The sequence below is a fragment of the Bos grunniens genome, chromosome 1 (assembly GCF_055505025.1).
Source record: "Bos grunniens cultivar Pamir isolate PY7600 chromosome 1, Bosgru_T2T1.0, whole genome shotgun sequence".
Taxonomy (NCBI): domain Eukaryota; kingdom Metazoa; phylum Chordata; class Mammalia; order Artiodactyla; family Bovidae; genus Bos; species Bos grunniens.
In genome coordinates, this window is record NC_141165.1 from 114,274,090 (window position 1) to 114,288,828 (window position 14,739).

The 14,739-nt window shown below is 39.4% G+C and overlaps 1 protein-coding gene across 3 annotated transcripts in view; it reads left to right on the forward strand.

Moving 5' to 3' along the window:
- Positions 1-14,739, forward strand: part of DCBLD2 (discoidin, CUB and LCCL domain containing 2) — an 84,203-nt gene that overhangs the window by 57,877 nt on the left and 11,587 nt on the right. For all 3 annotated transcript variants that reach the window (XM_086410593.1, XM_086410604.1, XM_086410612.1), the window contains 7 exons: positions 60-193; positions 1,821-1,861; positions 3,262-3,477; positions 4,862-4,986; positions 7,410-7,560; positions 8,378-8,464; positions 8,610-8,735. In XM_086410593.1, coding sequence (XP_086266719.1) covers positions 60-193; positions 1,821-1,861; positions 3,262-3,477; positions 4,862-4,986; positions 7,410-7,560; positions 8,378-8,464; positions 8,610-8,735 — 880 coding nt within the window. The remainder of the gene's footprint in view (positions 1-59; positions 194-1,820; positions 1,862-3,261; positions 3,478-4,861; positions 4,987-7,409; positions 7,561-8,377; positions 8,465-8,609; positions 8,736-14,739) is intronic.

The following is a 14,739-nucleotide window of genomic DNA, read 5'->3' on the forward strand; positions in this document are numbered from 1 at the left end:
TTGTTTATGAATTATCAAAAGAAAATGTGGAACTCATCTTGTTTCTTTCCTTCCTGAAGTCCTCCCCGTTGTGCATGGCCGGTGTGCATGCAGGCGTCGTGTCAAACACTTTGGGTGGCCAGATCAGTGTCGTAATTAGCAAGGGCATCCCATACTATGAAAGCTCCCTGGCTAACAACGTAACGTCCGTGGTGTAAGTACCTGTGCTGTTTATAATAAACGTGCTGCATGGGGCGGGGTAGGGCCAAATGAGGCCTGAGCGGTATTGCTGGTGATGGTGTTCATGAAATAACGTTTGTGTGATAAGGACTCACGGCTATGTCCGCGTCTGAGTGCACTGACGCGCACAGCCAAGGTTGTGCTCTCTTGGCTTGTTCTCCAGCTGAGAGGGTGGTAGTCACTTGGGGGAGTAATTTGTTTCTTTCTAAGCGTAGAAAGAGCCCAGAATGAGCCTAGAAGTTTATTGCCAAATCTTTACTTCATTTTAAAGATGAGAAGGCATAACTACTCTGTTCCTTATGCCTGTGTGGCCCAAGGTGGATTAAGATATTTGAAATACACTGAATAGAAGTCAAATTTTGACATAAATCAGAGATAGTACTATTATGAATCCCTGCCATCCCGAGCGAATTTTGTAGGAATGTGTTTTCATTGTATTTATGATCTACTGTTTCACAAAACCTAAACTAGGTATCAAAAGTGGGAGGAGTTGAAACACTGAATAGAAACATAGTATGGGTGATCTGTCCCTAAACCTTACATCTCAGACACGCCCGATCCTGCAGTGTAATTGAAACCAGCTTCTCTGTAGGTCCTGGGCCAGTTTCCTTCAGAAGTCCAGAGCTCCACACTCCGGACAGTGGAGAGTTTTACTGTAGAAAGCCAGCGTCTCTGTCGCTTACTCTTTTTCGTTTTGTTGACAACTTTTTAACCATGTAAAAACCATTCTAAGCTGTCTGACCACACAAAGCGGGCGACACCTGGACTGTCATTGGTCCATCCATGATATAGATGGAGTCAGCTACCTTTTCTCTTCTGGTTTCTTCTGGATAATTTTATGCAAGTTGTTTCATTCCTTTCCTCTGTTCTACTTTTAGAAAGAATTTTTTTTTTCATGAGTTCTTTCATTTTTTTTTTTTTTTTTTAATGAAGGACAAGTCACATCCACTTGTAATGGTTTGAATGTTGTGCTGAAGGCAGACATATACACTGCTGATTTGGATGGTTTTATCCCTGCAAGTTCCTCAGGACCCCTGGACCTGCCATGTGGTGAACTAATCACTTGTCCACCCATGCGCTCTCCCCAAGCACCTTCCTGCCTGTTACAAAACCCAAATGCAGTGCTACCTTGTAGCACTGAAACGTTGATTTCCTGTAACAAATGCAGTCTCTTCTTAGTAGCCAGCTTTTCTTGTTTGCCCCTGGAAACTTGAGCCTCTTTCTCTGAGAAGGTCACCTTTTGTTTTATAGTCCCAAAAAGCAATTTCTGTAGAAACATTTTAGGAATGTGTTAATCTCCTATGTTAATATGAGAAAGAAATAGAATAAGTATTTATTAAAAGTTGCATGGATACACTTATATAATCATGTATGAAACTAGGCACTAGATACTTGAAGACAAAATTATTTATGCTGATTTCAGTAGTTGTTCTGCTTAATTAGAAATGTGACTTCTTTTTTGCTAGGAACAATAGCAGTTGACTAATATATAGCCATAGATGATTCTTAGTAAAATAAAAACAAGAAAGTTTTGCTAAGACAAATATGAGCAAGTAATGTGTTGTATATGAATGTCACCAAGAAACCTTTTTCTCTTTCAGGGGACACTTATCTACAAGTCTTTTTACATTTAAGACAAGTGGTAAGCCTCTCATGGACTTCATAACTATTATGATTTGTATAATAGCCTTTTTTTTTTTTGAACACTGTATGTCAGGCATTTTGCCAATTTCTAGGTTTTGTTTTTTGTTGTGATGGGTTTTTTGGTTTTTTTGGGTTTTTTTTTTTTTTTTTGCACTTCCTCATTTAGTTACCACAAATAACTCTAGGAGAGAAAATAGATTGTAGCTGTTGTTCAGTCACTCAGTCGTGCCCAACTCTTTGTGACCCCGTGGACTGGCGCACACCAGGTTTGCCTGACCTTCACCATCTCCCACAGATTGCTCAAACTCATGTCCATTGAGTTGGGGGTGCCATCCAACCATCCCATCCTCTGTCACTCACTTCTCCTCCTGCCTTCTATCTCCTGCATCAGGGTCTTTTCCAGTGAGTCGATTTCTTCGCATCAGGTGGCCATATTATTGGACCTTCAGCATCAGTCCTTCCAATGAATGTTCAGGGTTGATTTCCTTTAGGATAAAATAGATAATAATTTAATGAATAGAATAAACTGGAGGTTTTATATTAATAGAGAAATGATCAAGTGACCATGGAAGTTTCCTAAGAAAAAGGGATTTTTTTTTAATATGTCTGAAGTAATTAATCAACAGAAAATATTAAGTGCCTTTTTTCATTTGTCACCAGACACTCTTCTGGTGCTAGTGAAACAAAAGTGAGCAGAATTTACATTCTGGTAGTGAGATATGGACAATGAACAGTGGATAAGTAAATGAATGTTTATAATGTACTGTCTATAACATTATAGAAGATGTAGGAAATAAGGCAAGGAGAGAGGACAGGCAGTGCAGGAGGGACTGGTTGGAAGTTTGAAGTGGGTTGGGGCAGGCCTCATGGAGAAGGTGACATCTGAGTAGGGGAGCCTGTTGCCCACTGAGGAAAGTGTCCCAGGGAGAGGGTAAGGTGTCACCAGTAACTAGTGGTTATTGCTGTGAATGGGCTTCTCAGGTGGCTCAGTGATAAATAATATGCCTGCCAATGCAGGAGATACAGGAGACGCAGGTTCGATCCCTGGGTCAGGAAGAACCTCCGGAGGAGGAAATAGCAACCCACTCCAGTATTCTTACCTAGAGAATTCCGTGGACAGAGGAGCCTGGTGGGCTACAGTCCATGGAGTAGCAAAGAATCGGACGTGACCGAGCACACTCACATGCATTGCTGTGAATAAATTCGTCTGTATGTTCTCTGATGAAACACAAAGACAGACCCAAGAAGCATTTGCCTGCTTTTGAAATCCTCTAGTATAGGCTATTGTCAGCATAGTGAATGTTAATTAAAGGTACAATTCAGAGTTTCCAATGAATAAGTATTTATAGCTTTTTGAGTTTATGTCTGGAAACTGAATTACTTTCTTCTTTGTTTCAGGTTGTTATGGAACACTGGGCATGGAATCTGGCGTGATCGCTGATGCTCAAATAACAGCATCATCTGTGTTGGAGTGGATGGACCACACAGGACAAGAGAACAGCTGGAAACCTGAAAAGGCCAGGCTGAAAAAACCTGGACCTCCTTGGGCTGCTTTTGCCACTGATGAATATCAGTGGTTGCAAGTAGATCTGAATAAGGAAAAGAAGATCACAGGTAAAAGAGACAGAATTTTCTAGACAATTTATGCTGATTTCATTTGAAAACCTGGTGACATGTAAGAATTTCATGGAAAATTTGGTCACTGCAAATTTAATTATATGATTTTAAGTTTAATTCTGGAGAGGGAAATGGCCACCCACTCCACTGTTCTTGCCTGGAGAATGCCACAGACAGAGGAGCCTAGCAGGCTACAGTCCATGGGGTCACAAGAGTCACACACAACTTAGCGACTAAACCACCACCACCAGATTTAGTTTCAGTCAGTCAGTCAGTTCAGTCGCTCAGTCGTGTCCGACTCTTTGCGACCCCAGGAATCGCAGCACGCCAGGCCTCCCTGTCCATCACCAACTCCCGGAGTTCACTCAGACTCACGTCCATTGAGTCGGTGATGCCATCCAGCCATCTCATCCTCTGGCGTCCCCTTCTCTTCCTGCCCCTAATCCCTCCCAGCATCAGAGTCTTTTCCAATGAGTCAGCTCTTCGCATGAGGTAGCCAAAGTACTGGAGTTTCAGCTTTATCATCATTCCTTCCAAAGAACACCCAAAGAATTCCTTTTACTGGTATTAATGTGACCAAAGAAGGTTTTATAAAACATTGCAAAGGAGAGGAGTTGGTACTTGATTCTTATTAGTTTTTCTTTTCGTTGTAGTAAGTTTTTTTTTTAGGGTAGTGTTAGAGTAAAGGGATCTTGAGGCATCTGAAATAACCATCTCCTACAGTCATTAAGTGGAGAAGGGAATGGCAACCCACTTCAGTGTTCTTGCCTAGAGAATCCCATGGACAGAGGAGCCTGCAGGGCTACAATCGTGGGGTCACAAAGAGTCAGACACGACTTGGTGACTAAACAGCAACAACAGTCATTAAGAGAAGTTTGTGTTCAATGATTCCATTTTAAGTGCTACAGATAATATCCCACGTGCCGAGTATAAATTTAATTATTTACAGCAACTTAAAGAGTCAGACACGACTGAGCGACTGAACTGAACTGAACTGAACTGAACAAATGGTCAGAATATTTGGTTAGGATTGCTTGTTAAAATTTATTTTGCTTTGGTACTAAAAATAATGCCAATAATCTTTATTCATTCCCAGGAAGTCATTCTTTTTCAGTAAGTGAGCAGTATTTTGCAATGACATGAATACAGGCTGCCAAAATACAATAGTCCTTTCCTTATATGTGGTCATAATTCTTCCTGTCCCTCCAAGGGAACAAAGCCAAGGAGTAGTTCCTATCAGGATGAAACCTTGCCCTTAGGTATGGTCCTGTGCCACAGACGGAACTGTTTGAACAGTACATTTTAGGTGTTAATGCTTCAGTGATGAACAAACTTCAAGGATCAGACTGTGAGCTCTAATGAATGACCTTCCTGTTTCTAGGCATTGTGACTACTGGCTCCACCATGGTGGAGCACAATTACTACGTGTCAGCCTACAAGATTCTATACAGTGCTGATGGGCAGAGGTGGACTGTGTACAGAGAGCCTGGTGTGGACCAGGATAAGGTAAAATGATCACTAAAGTATTTCTAAAGAGCATTTTCAGAAGAGGGTGATGGGTAGGTGTGGCCTTTGCAATAAGCCACAGAAGCTCTTCCTTTGTGATACTAACAATTAAATATCATTTGGTCTTACTCTGCCCTCTCCTGGTTATTTTAGGTAGTGTTGGTTACTGGGCTTCCCCTGGTGGCTCAGCTGGTCAAGAATCCACCTGCAATGTGGAAGACCTGAGTTTGATCCCTGGGTTGGGAAGATCCCCTGGAGGAGGGCATAGGAATCCCCTCAGTAATCTTGCCTGGAGAATGGAGGGCTATAGTCCATAGGGTCACAAAGAGTTGGACACGATTGAGTGACTAAGCATAGCACAATTATTAGCCTTACCCTTCTAACATGGTTAGGACATTCTCAGGGCTTCTGGGTCCTTTTTGATGATTGTAAGGGTAAGTACTTTCTTGATTTCTTTTTCCAATATTAATTACATTGTTTAAATAATTTATTATTTATTACAATTAATTAATTTCTTATCTTTAAAAAACTTTTCTTATCAATCCACAGAATGTGGAGATCCTAATTTGTTCCTAGATTTCTACTCTCTAGGCAAGGTGAGGGGGGTGCAGAGGATAAGGCAGAAGGGCATTAAATTATACGAAATTATAGAAAGATCATTTCAAGATCTTACCAACATTTGTTGTAAAAAAACAACTATTTTTTTTCTACCTAGAGAATTTCCTCATCTTATTTTTTAGTTAGCCAAAAATGGCAGTTCTGTTGTGTGCCAGAACAGATGCTAAGGGGTAGAGAGAGAACAGCAGAGGTGGCTCTCAACTGGAGGTCAGTTTCTTTCACTGGGGCTCCCGGTCTTGATCCACCTACCGCAAGGGGTCCCTGTCCCCAGGGAAGGTGACTGCCTCTCACCTGGGATTGAATTACGAGCACATTTTTTCAATGAAACTCCTCATGAGTTTTGTTTTGATTTTACGATACTGCCAGTTCTCTGTCATATATATGGTATGCTGACATTTTCACTTGCCACTTATCTCTGTTCAAAAAACTCCAGGGGTTCCTTTTAGTCTTTCATCTGGATCTAAACTCTTCAGCTGTTATTCAAGGCCTTCCCCCTTCTCTTCTACTTGATGTTACATGAACTTCACCTTTAGTGAGCCTCCACCCCTTGAAGCAAATAACAATATTGTCTCTGTATGTAACTTATTTCTGCTTAATGCCCCCAAACTTGACAACTTTTTACTATTAGCACATCCATATTTATTTGTATAGTAATATTTGTTATACTTGTGAAATAATTTTTATAATCATGAGTATTATCAATGGTTATATTTTAAAAACGTCTTAACAAAGTTCTGAAAAAATATTTTTGACTTCTTTTTTGAAAGATAATTTCACTGGGTTTAGAGTTCTAGGTTGGGACTTCCCACATGGCTCAGTGGTAAAGAATCCACCTGCCAATGCAAGAGACGCAGGATACATCTGTACAGTTCCTGGGTTGGGAAGATCCCTGTAGTAGGAAATGGCAACCTACTCCAGTATTCTTGCCTGGGAAAGCCCATGGACAGAGGAACCTGGTTGGCTACAGTCCATGGGGTGGCAAAGAGCTGGACATGAATTAGCAACTAAACCACTGCCTATAGGATCAGAGTTCTTACCTGTAAAATGAGGAAGTGGTCTGGCTTATCAGTTCTGACCTGCTTTTCTGCTGTGGCACACATAGCTATTCTGGGATGCAGTTAGGTTACTTGGAAATCGTGATCTTTTCAAGGCTTACATTTTTGTGTTGTTAGGCAAGACCTGAGCAGCTTTAGTTCTCATCTTTCTGAGACAGTATAGTTCTAAGAACTCAACCCGGTATCCTTTGTCTGTGAGGTTTTCCCACTCTCCGCTGGCAGAGAAATGGGAACTGTGCTTATACAGTTTCTCCAGTAGGTGGAGATATATATCCCTTATGTGTTTACTAGTGTGTTCACTTTCAGTCAATTTATTGAGAGAAAAATTATGAAAAGTATACAGTAAAGCATTTCCTCTAAGACCTCAAATGTTCAATTATTCTTTACTTTAAAAATAAATTTATTTAAATAGCTGATGATTCCACAGGAATTATTAATACAATATATTGTGCACTACAACTAAAACCTTCTCCTCAAATTGCCAAGTTAGAACTTTTGTTATGTTTTTAAGTCATTTAAAATGATTTTTATATTCAGTATTTCCTTTTATGACATTTTTATGAAGAATGTGCAGCTTCTTAATAGTTTTTCCAAATTATGATTTATTTTCATACAAATTAATGCTTCTTGTCATACTTTGCAGAGCTCATTTAAGGCCCAGAGCAAAACTCAAAAACATGTTTCAGTGGAGCAGTTTAGCCCTGGCCTCTGTTGATGTAAAGTACCAATTTTTTTTGTTGTTTTTTAAAGATATTTCAAGGAAACAAAGATTATCACCAGGATGTGCGTAATAACTTTTTGCCACCAATTATTGCACGTTTTATTAGAGTGAATCCTACCCAATGGCAGCAGAAAATTGCCATGAAAATGGAACTGCTTGGATGTCAATTTATTCCTAAAGGTAATTCAACAATATGTTTAAGGCATCTTGTTTTCATTGCATTGATTAAAAATGACTTCGCTGTTCTCTGAGAAACTAATAATAATGTGCTTATCCTGTAGTTATCATATCTTCTTAAAGAGATTTTTAAAAAGAAATAGTTATCCCTATTAACTATCATATTAAATATCAAACTGGTTTCTAAAGTTACAGGTGGAAGAAGAAAGAGCATCACTGATGAGACAAAGAAAAGAGTTGGATTTCCAAAAGTAGTCTCAACCTTAATCATTTATAATCAGGTCTCATGTAGTAGAATATTTCTATCATTTAAGCACTGATGATTGTAACAGTCATCTTAGCCTAAGTACATTTTACTTTGAATAAATTAAAAGTAGGAATAACTTCCATCAAAATTATATAATATTTTAATACTTTGTTTACTGTTATATCCCCCCAAACTACCATAGTGCCTGACACATAGTAGGCCCTCCATAAATATTTATTAAATGAGTTGAATGAGTAGTAAGCATATATATTGTGACAACATTTTTATAGCTTTATCCTTTCAACATTCTCTTTCCTTTCAATATCATCTGATATTCTCCTTCCTAAGAAGATTCTTTTCGGACAATTTAATTATTTAAAAAACTCAGAAATCAAAGTATATTTGTGCATTTACTGCAGAGTACATTTATCGTTCTGACATCTTTCTCTGAGATTTAAAGTTACTGTGCAAAACTAAGTACTGTGGGAAATGTTAAAGACATTTAAAATTACTATTTTTTAACTATGATTTTTATAAGCAAAATGTAGAAACTTTTCTAAACCATTTTTCAAGGTCGTCCTCCAAAACTTACTCAACCTCCGCCTCCTCGGAGCAGCAATGACCTCAGAAATACTACAACCCCTCCAAAAATAGCCAAAGGTATGCCTCCTTTAAAAGTGAGCATTCAGTATTCCCTAGTTTTGTGGTATAATTTTCCATAAGTATGTTAAAAGCATTATAAAGTAACTGTTTTAATCAAGTTGGTATAGATAAAAGAATAAAGAGTTTTAAAATTTTTTTCAAGGTCGTGCCCCCAAATTTACTCAACCACTACAACCTCGAAGTAGAAATGAATTTCCTACACAGACAGAGCAGACAACTGCCGCTCCTGAAATCAAAAACACTACCGTAACTCCAAGTGTGACCAAAGGTATGCAGACCAAAAATTAACACCTGTTTATAGGAGTGAATTTGTTTGTTTTTAACAAGTTTTCAGGAACATCTCCAGCTTTTAAACCCTCAAAGTTTTTTCCCCCTTGTTTTTTCAGTATTGCAAAAAGTTCAACTCCATACCTTATAGAAAAAACTGGCTGCATTGTTAAGTTCTTTTATCTGTTACAATGTAAAATGATTCTTTAAATATTTAGAGCTGGCTGCTGTATTCTAGGTTCTCAGCCTCACGTTCTCAGCCACTACCCCCACCCATGACTATGTACCCCGAGAGGAATTTAGGATGGAGAAAAACGGAATACTGACTCTAAACAGTTACTGCTGCTTCGTCACTTCAGTCGTGTCCGACTCTGTGCGACCCCATAGACAGCAGCCCACCAGGCTTCCCCGTCCCTGGGATTCTCCAGGCAAGAACACTGGAGTGGGTTGCCATTTCCTTCTCCATTGCATGAAAGTGAAAAGTGAAAGTGAAGTCGCTCAGTCGTGCCCGACTCTAGCGACCCCATGGACTGCAGCCTACCAGGCTCCTCCATCCATGGGATTTTCTAGGCAAGAGTACTGGAGTGGGGTGCCATTGCCTTCTCCGCTAAACAGTTAAGATACATATTAATGAATAATTTCAGTGAGCTCAGACTCTTGCATCTTTCCCTACATAGAAAAGCATTACAATCATTAATTAGATGATAAAGTTATCATCTAAAATAATTAACTTTAGATGATAAAGGAATCATAAAATTCATTTTGTGATTTTTTTTCCCCTTCTATAGCTATAAATACATGGAGCCTCAGCCTTACAAAGAAAATTTTTCTAAAAATAACTAAAACCATAGCAAGAAGCAAACTTTTTTCTGATTGTATATTAATTTGTTAGATAGGGATTTGGTAGCAAAAAGGGAAGAAGAAAAATAACAAAGGTTTGGTGAAAATTAATATACTTTTTTAAAAACAAATAAAAGATACTGTTAACATTTATTTTAAAAATTTGATCTCTTTTTTTAAATGCTTATAGTTACTTTTTAAGACGACAAATACTGTTTTCCAATTTACTTTCAAGCTTGTTTATTATTGTTATATAAAATGTTAACATATATAAGCATACTAGTTTTTGATTTTACTAGTTGAAAACAAAATTTCAGTTGAGTTCAGGAACAAAAACATCACATCAATGCCATTAAGGAATTGATTTCAGTGTTGACAGATAAAAAGCACCCTAATTTTCAGGACAGTGCAGAGAAGAGAAAGCATTCATTCAGAGTAACTTAATACAATTTTAATCATTCTCATTTTCTGAAAATTTGTCTGGATTCAGATAGCTTTCTACAACTTTCCACATCAGTTTCCTTCGTATCTTCTAAAGTATTCCCAAAGAGACCTGTGTCTTTCTCATGCTGCAGGAAAGGCTAGTGTTGATTGAAAAAAAAAAAACTTACAAGCTAAAAGTTGAGAATTGTGTTTTATGCAGGTTCTTACTGAGGACTGTAGTCTGGGATACAGCCGCTCAGGTAGTTCTATGAAACTGTTCTAAAGACATAAAGGAGGAGCTGGGATATATAGGAATTTTTGCTGGGGAAAAAAAGATAAAAAAACAAGACATCTAAAGTTAACGGTTTTAATGCTTTTCTATGTAGGGGAAGATGCAAGAGTCTGAGCTCACTGAAATTACTCATTAATATGTATCTTAACTGTTTAGAGTCAGTATTCCAATTTTCTCCATCCTAAATTCCTCTGGGGGTACATGGTCATGGGTAGGGGGTAGTGGCTGAGAACTTGAGGCAACACTCTGATTATTGAAATGGCGGGCAACATTTATTTTGTCCACTTTAGAAAGAAGCAAGAGTTGACAGAGACAAGAAATTTCAGCATCCCACAAAGACCTTCAATTTACAGAAACCATGCGTTTGGGTGGAATCCCAGACCACATACCATATGGAAGAATAGTCATTTTTAAGTGTTGCTCATCTTAAAATCTGATTATAGAATTTTAAAATCTTAGGTCTAAAATTGTTCTTAAAGCATTTTATTCTGGAACTAGGGTCCATGTAATCTTTAAAAGACTAACAAAGAGCATACTAATCAAAGAGCATTTTTGATTGAAGACCTCCTGTCTCCTTTTCTTTGAAATAGTACTGTATAGAATTTATTATTTTTTGAACCTAAGCATATATTGTATTAATAATACCTCTGATTAAGTCAAACAGTATCCATCTTAGCCTGACTGTTTTCTCTACAGTTTCACACATTTTAGGGATAAAGCACTTATGCTTTTCTAATATCTTAGTCCTTTCTATCCTGAGTCATGATTTCTGTTGTATGCCCTTCTCCTTTCTCCATTTTTACATCCAGTGTAAGAGTGATGCTGGTGAAAATCACGTCATGGTCAGATTTGTGCTGCTCTAACATCAGGGTCCTCCCTCAGTACCAGCTGGTGGTCTTTCTGTTTCCCTGGTTAGTTCTTCTGTCTGTTCCCAGCAGTAGTTGTTAGAAACATTCTCTGTATTTTTCAAACCCTTGACCTAGAGATCCTCACTCACTCTCAGTTACATCTTCCACTTCACAAAGTAGAAGCCATTTGAAGGGCACTTCAATGGAACCTTTTTCTGGAACCTGCATACTCATCCATTTCCCATCCATCCTACTTCTCAGAGGCCTGGTGTTATGGATTATCTTCTCCCTTCCTGGATCTTCAGGCTCGCTCTTTCTTTGGGTTATGATGATATGGAGTAAAGGAGATGCAGGTCTGGAGCTTCCCACCCAGTAAATATCAGCAGTTGTTGCTATCGTCACCCTCATGGCCAGGAGGAGGTTAAGGAGTGGGGGAAAAAACCAACTTCCCAGATGACCTTTACTGTTGTTGAGTCGCTCAGTCATTTCTAACTCTTTGCGACCCCAAGGTCTGCAACATGCCAGGCTTCCCTATCCTTCATTGTCTCCCGGAGTTTGCTCAAACTTGTGTTTGCTGAGTTGGCGATGCTTCCCAACCATCTCATGCTCTGTTTGTCCCCTTCTCCTTCTGCCCTCAAACTTTCCCAACATCAGGGTCTTTTCTAATGAGTTCGCTCTTCACATCAAGTGGTCAAAGTATTGGAGCTTCAGGTTCAGCATCAGTCCTTCCAATGAATAGTCAGGGTTGATTTCCTTTATGATTGACTGGTTTGATCTCCTTGATTCTTGATCTCCAAGGGACTCTCAAGAATTTTCTCTAGCACCACAATTCAAAAACATCAACTCTTCGGCGCTCAGCCTTCTTTATGGTCCAACTCTCAACATCCATACATGACTACTGGAAAACCATAGCTTTGACTATTGAACCTTTGTCAGGAAAGTGATGTTTCTGCTTTTTAATACGCTGTTTAGTTTTGTCATAACTTTTCTTCCAAGGAGCAAGCATCTTTTAATTTTGTGGCTGCAGTCACTGTTCACAGTAATTTTGGAGCTCAAGAAATAAAATCTGCCACTGTTTCCATTGTTTCCCCATCTATTTGCCATGAAGTGATGGGATCAGATGCCTTGCCATCATCTTAATAGTTTTTTGAACACTGAGTTTTAAGCCAGATTTTTCACTCTCCTATTTCATGTTCATCAAGAAGCTCTTTAGTTCCTTTTCACTTTCTGCCATAAGGGTGAACCTCTGCATATCTGAGGTTGTTGATATTTCTCCCGTTAATCTTGATTCCAGCTTGTGATTCATCCAACCGAGCGTTTTGCATGATGTACTCTGCGTACAGGTTGAATAAGCAGGGTGACAATACATAGCCTTGACATACTCCTTTCCCAGTTTTGAACCAGATGACCTTGTTGTTCAGTCTCCCAGTCATGTCCAGCTCTTTGTGACTCCATGGACTGCAGCACACCAGGCCTCCGTGTCCCTCACCATATCCCAGAGTTTGCCCAAGTTCACGTCTACCATCTCATCCTCTGATGCCCTCTTCTCCTGCCCTCAATCTTTCCCAGCATCAGGAACTTTTCCAATGAGTCATGTGTTCACATCAGATGACCGATATACTGGAGCTTCAGCTTCAGTATCAGTCCTTCCAGTGACTGTTCAAGGTTGATCTCTCTTAAGATTCACTGGTTTGATCTCCTTGCTGCCCGCAGGACTTTCAGGAGTCTTCTCCAGCACCACAGTGTGAAGACATCAATTCTTTGGTGCCCATGGGACTTTCAGGAGTCTTCTCCAACACCACAGTCTGAAGGCATCAATTCTTTGGCATTCTGCTTTCTTTACGGTTCTGCTCTCAAAACTCTACCTAACCACTGGGAAGACCATAGCCTTGACTATATGGACCTTTGTTGGCAGAGTGATGTCTCTGTTTCTCAACACACTGTCTAGGTTTGTCATCACTTTCCTGCCAAGAAGCAATTGTGTTCTGATTTCATAGCTGGACTCACCATCTGCAGTGATTTTGGAGCCCAAGATGAGGAATTCTGTCACTGTTTCCACCTTTTCCCCTTCTGTTTGCCATGTAGTAATGGGGCCATGATCTTAGTTTTCTTTAATATTTAGTCTTAAGCCAGCTCTTTCACTCTCCTCCTTCACCCTCATCAAGGGGCTCTTTAGTTCCTCTTCGCTTTTTGCCGTTAGAGTGCTATCATGTGCTTATCATGAGGTTGTTGATGTTTTTCTCGCCTATTTTGGTTCCCGCTTATAACTCATCCAGCCTGGCATTTCTCATGATGTGCTCAGTGTATAGCTTAAACAAACAGGGCAACAGCAGACAGCCCTGTCTTACTCCTTTCTTGATCAGTTGTTCCATACAGATGACCTTAAGCAGACCATTTTCTACCCAGGATTCTTTATCTATAGAGTGAGATGACTTAATCCCCTTATTAAGTGATCTCCAAGTTCCCGCAGGCTCCAGCATTGTGTTGGTTTCTGCCTTGTTCATACATGCATTTGGTTTCAATACTTAATACTATTTGCAGAATACATCATGTGAAATGCCAGTCTGGATGAATCACAAGCTGGAATCAAGATTGCCAGGAGAAATATCAATAACCTCAGATATGCAGATGACACTACCCTTATGGCAGAAAGCAAAGAGAAATTAAAAAGCCTCTTGAAGGTGAAAGAGGAGAGTAAAAAAGCTGGCTTAAAACTCAGCATTCAAAACATGAAGATCATAGCATCTGCTTGCATCACTTCATGGCAAATAGATGGGGAAACAATGGAAACAGTGATAGACTTTATTTTCTTGGGCCCCAAAATCACTGAGGATGGTGACTGCAGCCATGAAATTAAAAGATGTTTGCATCCTTAGAAGAAACACAATGATAAACCTAGACAGTGTATTAAAAAGCAGAGACATTACTTTGCCTACAAAGATGTGTATTGTCAAACCTATGGTTTTTCCAGTAGTCATGTACAGGTGTGAGAGCTGGACAGTAAAAGGCTGAGTGCCAGAGAATTGATGCTTTTAAACTGTGGTGTTGGAGAAAATTCTCAAGAGTCCCTTGGACAGCAAGGAGATCAAACCAGTCAACCCTAAAGAAAATGAACCCTGAATATTCATTGGAAAGACTGATACTGAAGCTCCAATACTTTGGCCACCTGATACAAAGAGCCAACTCATTGGAAAAGACCCTGATGCTGGGAAAGATTGGAGGCAAGAGGAGAAATGGGTAACAGAGGATGAGATGGTTGGATGGCATCACTGACTCAATGCACATGAGTTTGAACAAGCTCTAGGAGATGGTGAAGAACAGGGAAGCCTGGCGGCTGCAGTCCCTGGGGTCCCAAAGAGTGGAACACAACTTAGCAACTGAACAACAACTTGGTACTATGTTGTTATTTTTTCACATCTGTAACTATTTTGCAGTCACTTCCAGTACCTAGGTAATATTTTATTATAAGGAGGATACAGTGATTTACTTCCTCCCCCTCATTGTTGAGCATTTGGATCACTTCCCGGTTTTCACTCTTCTGCAGATACAGTAGCAAAGATCTTTAAAGGTACATCTTTGAATGGCATCATAGTTTTCTCCTA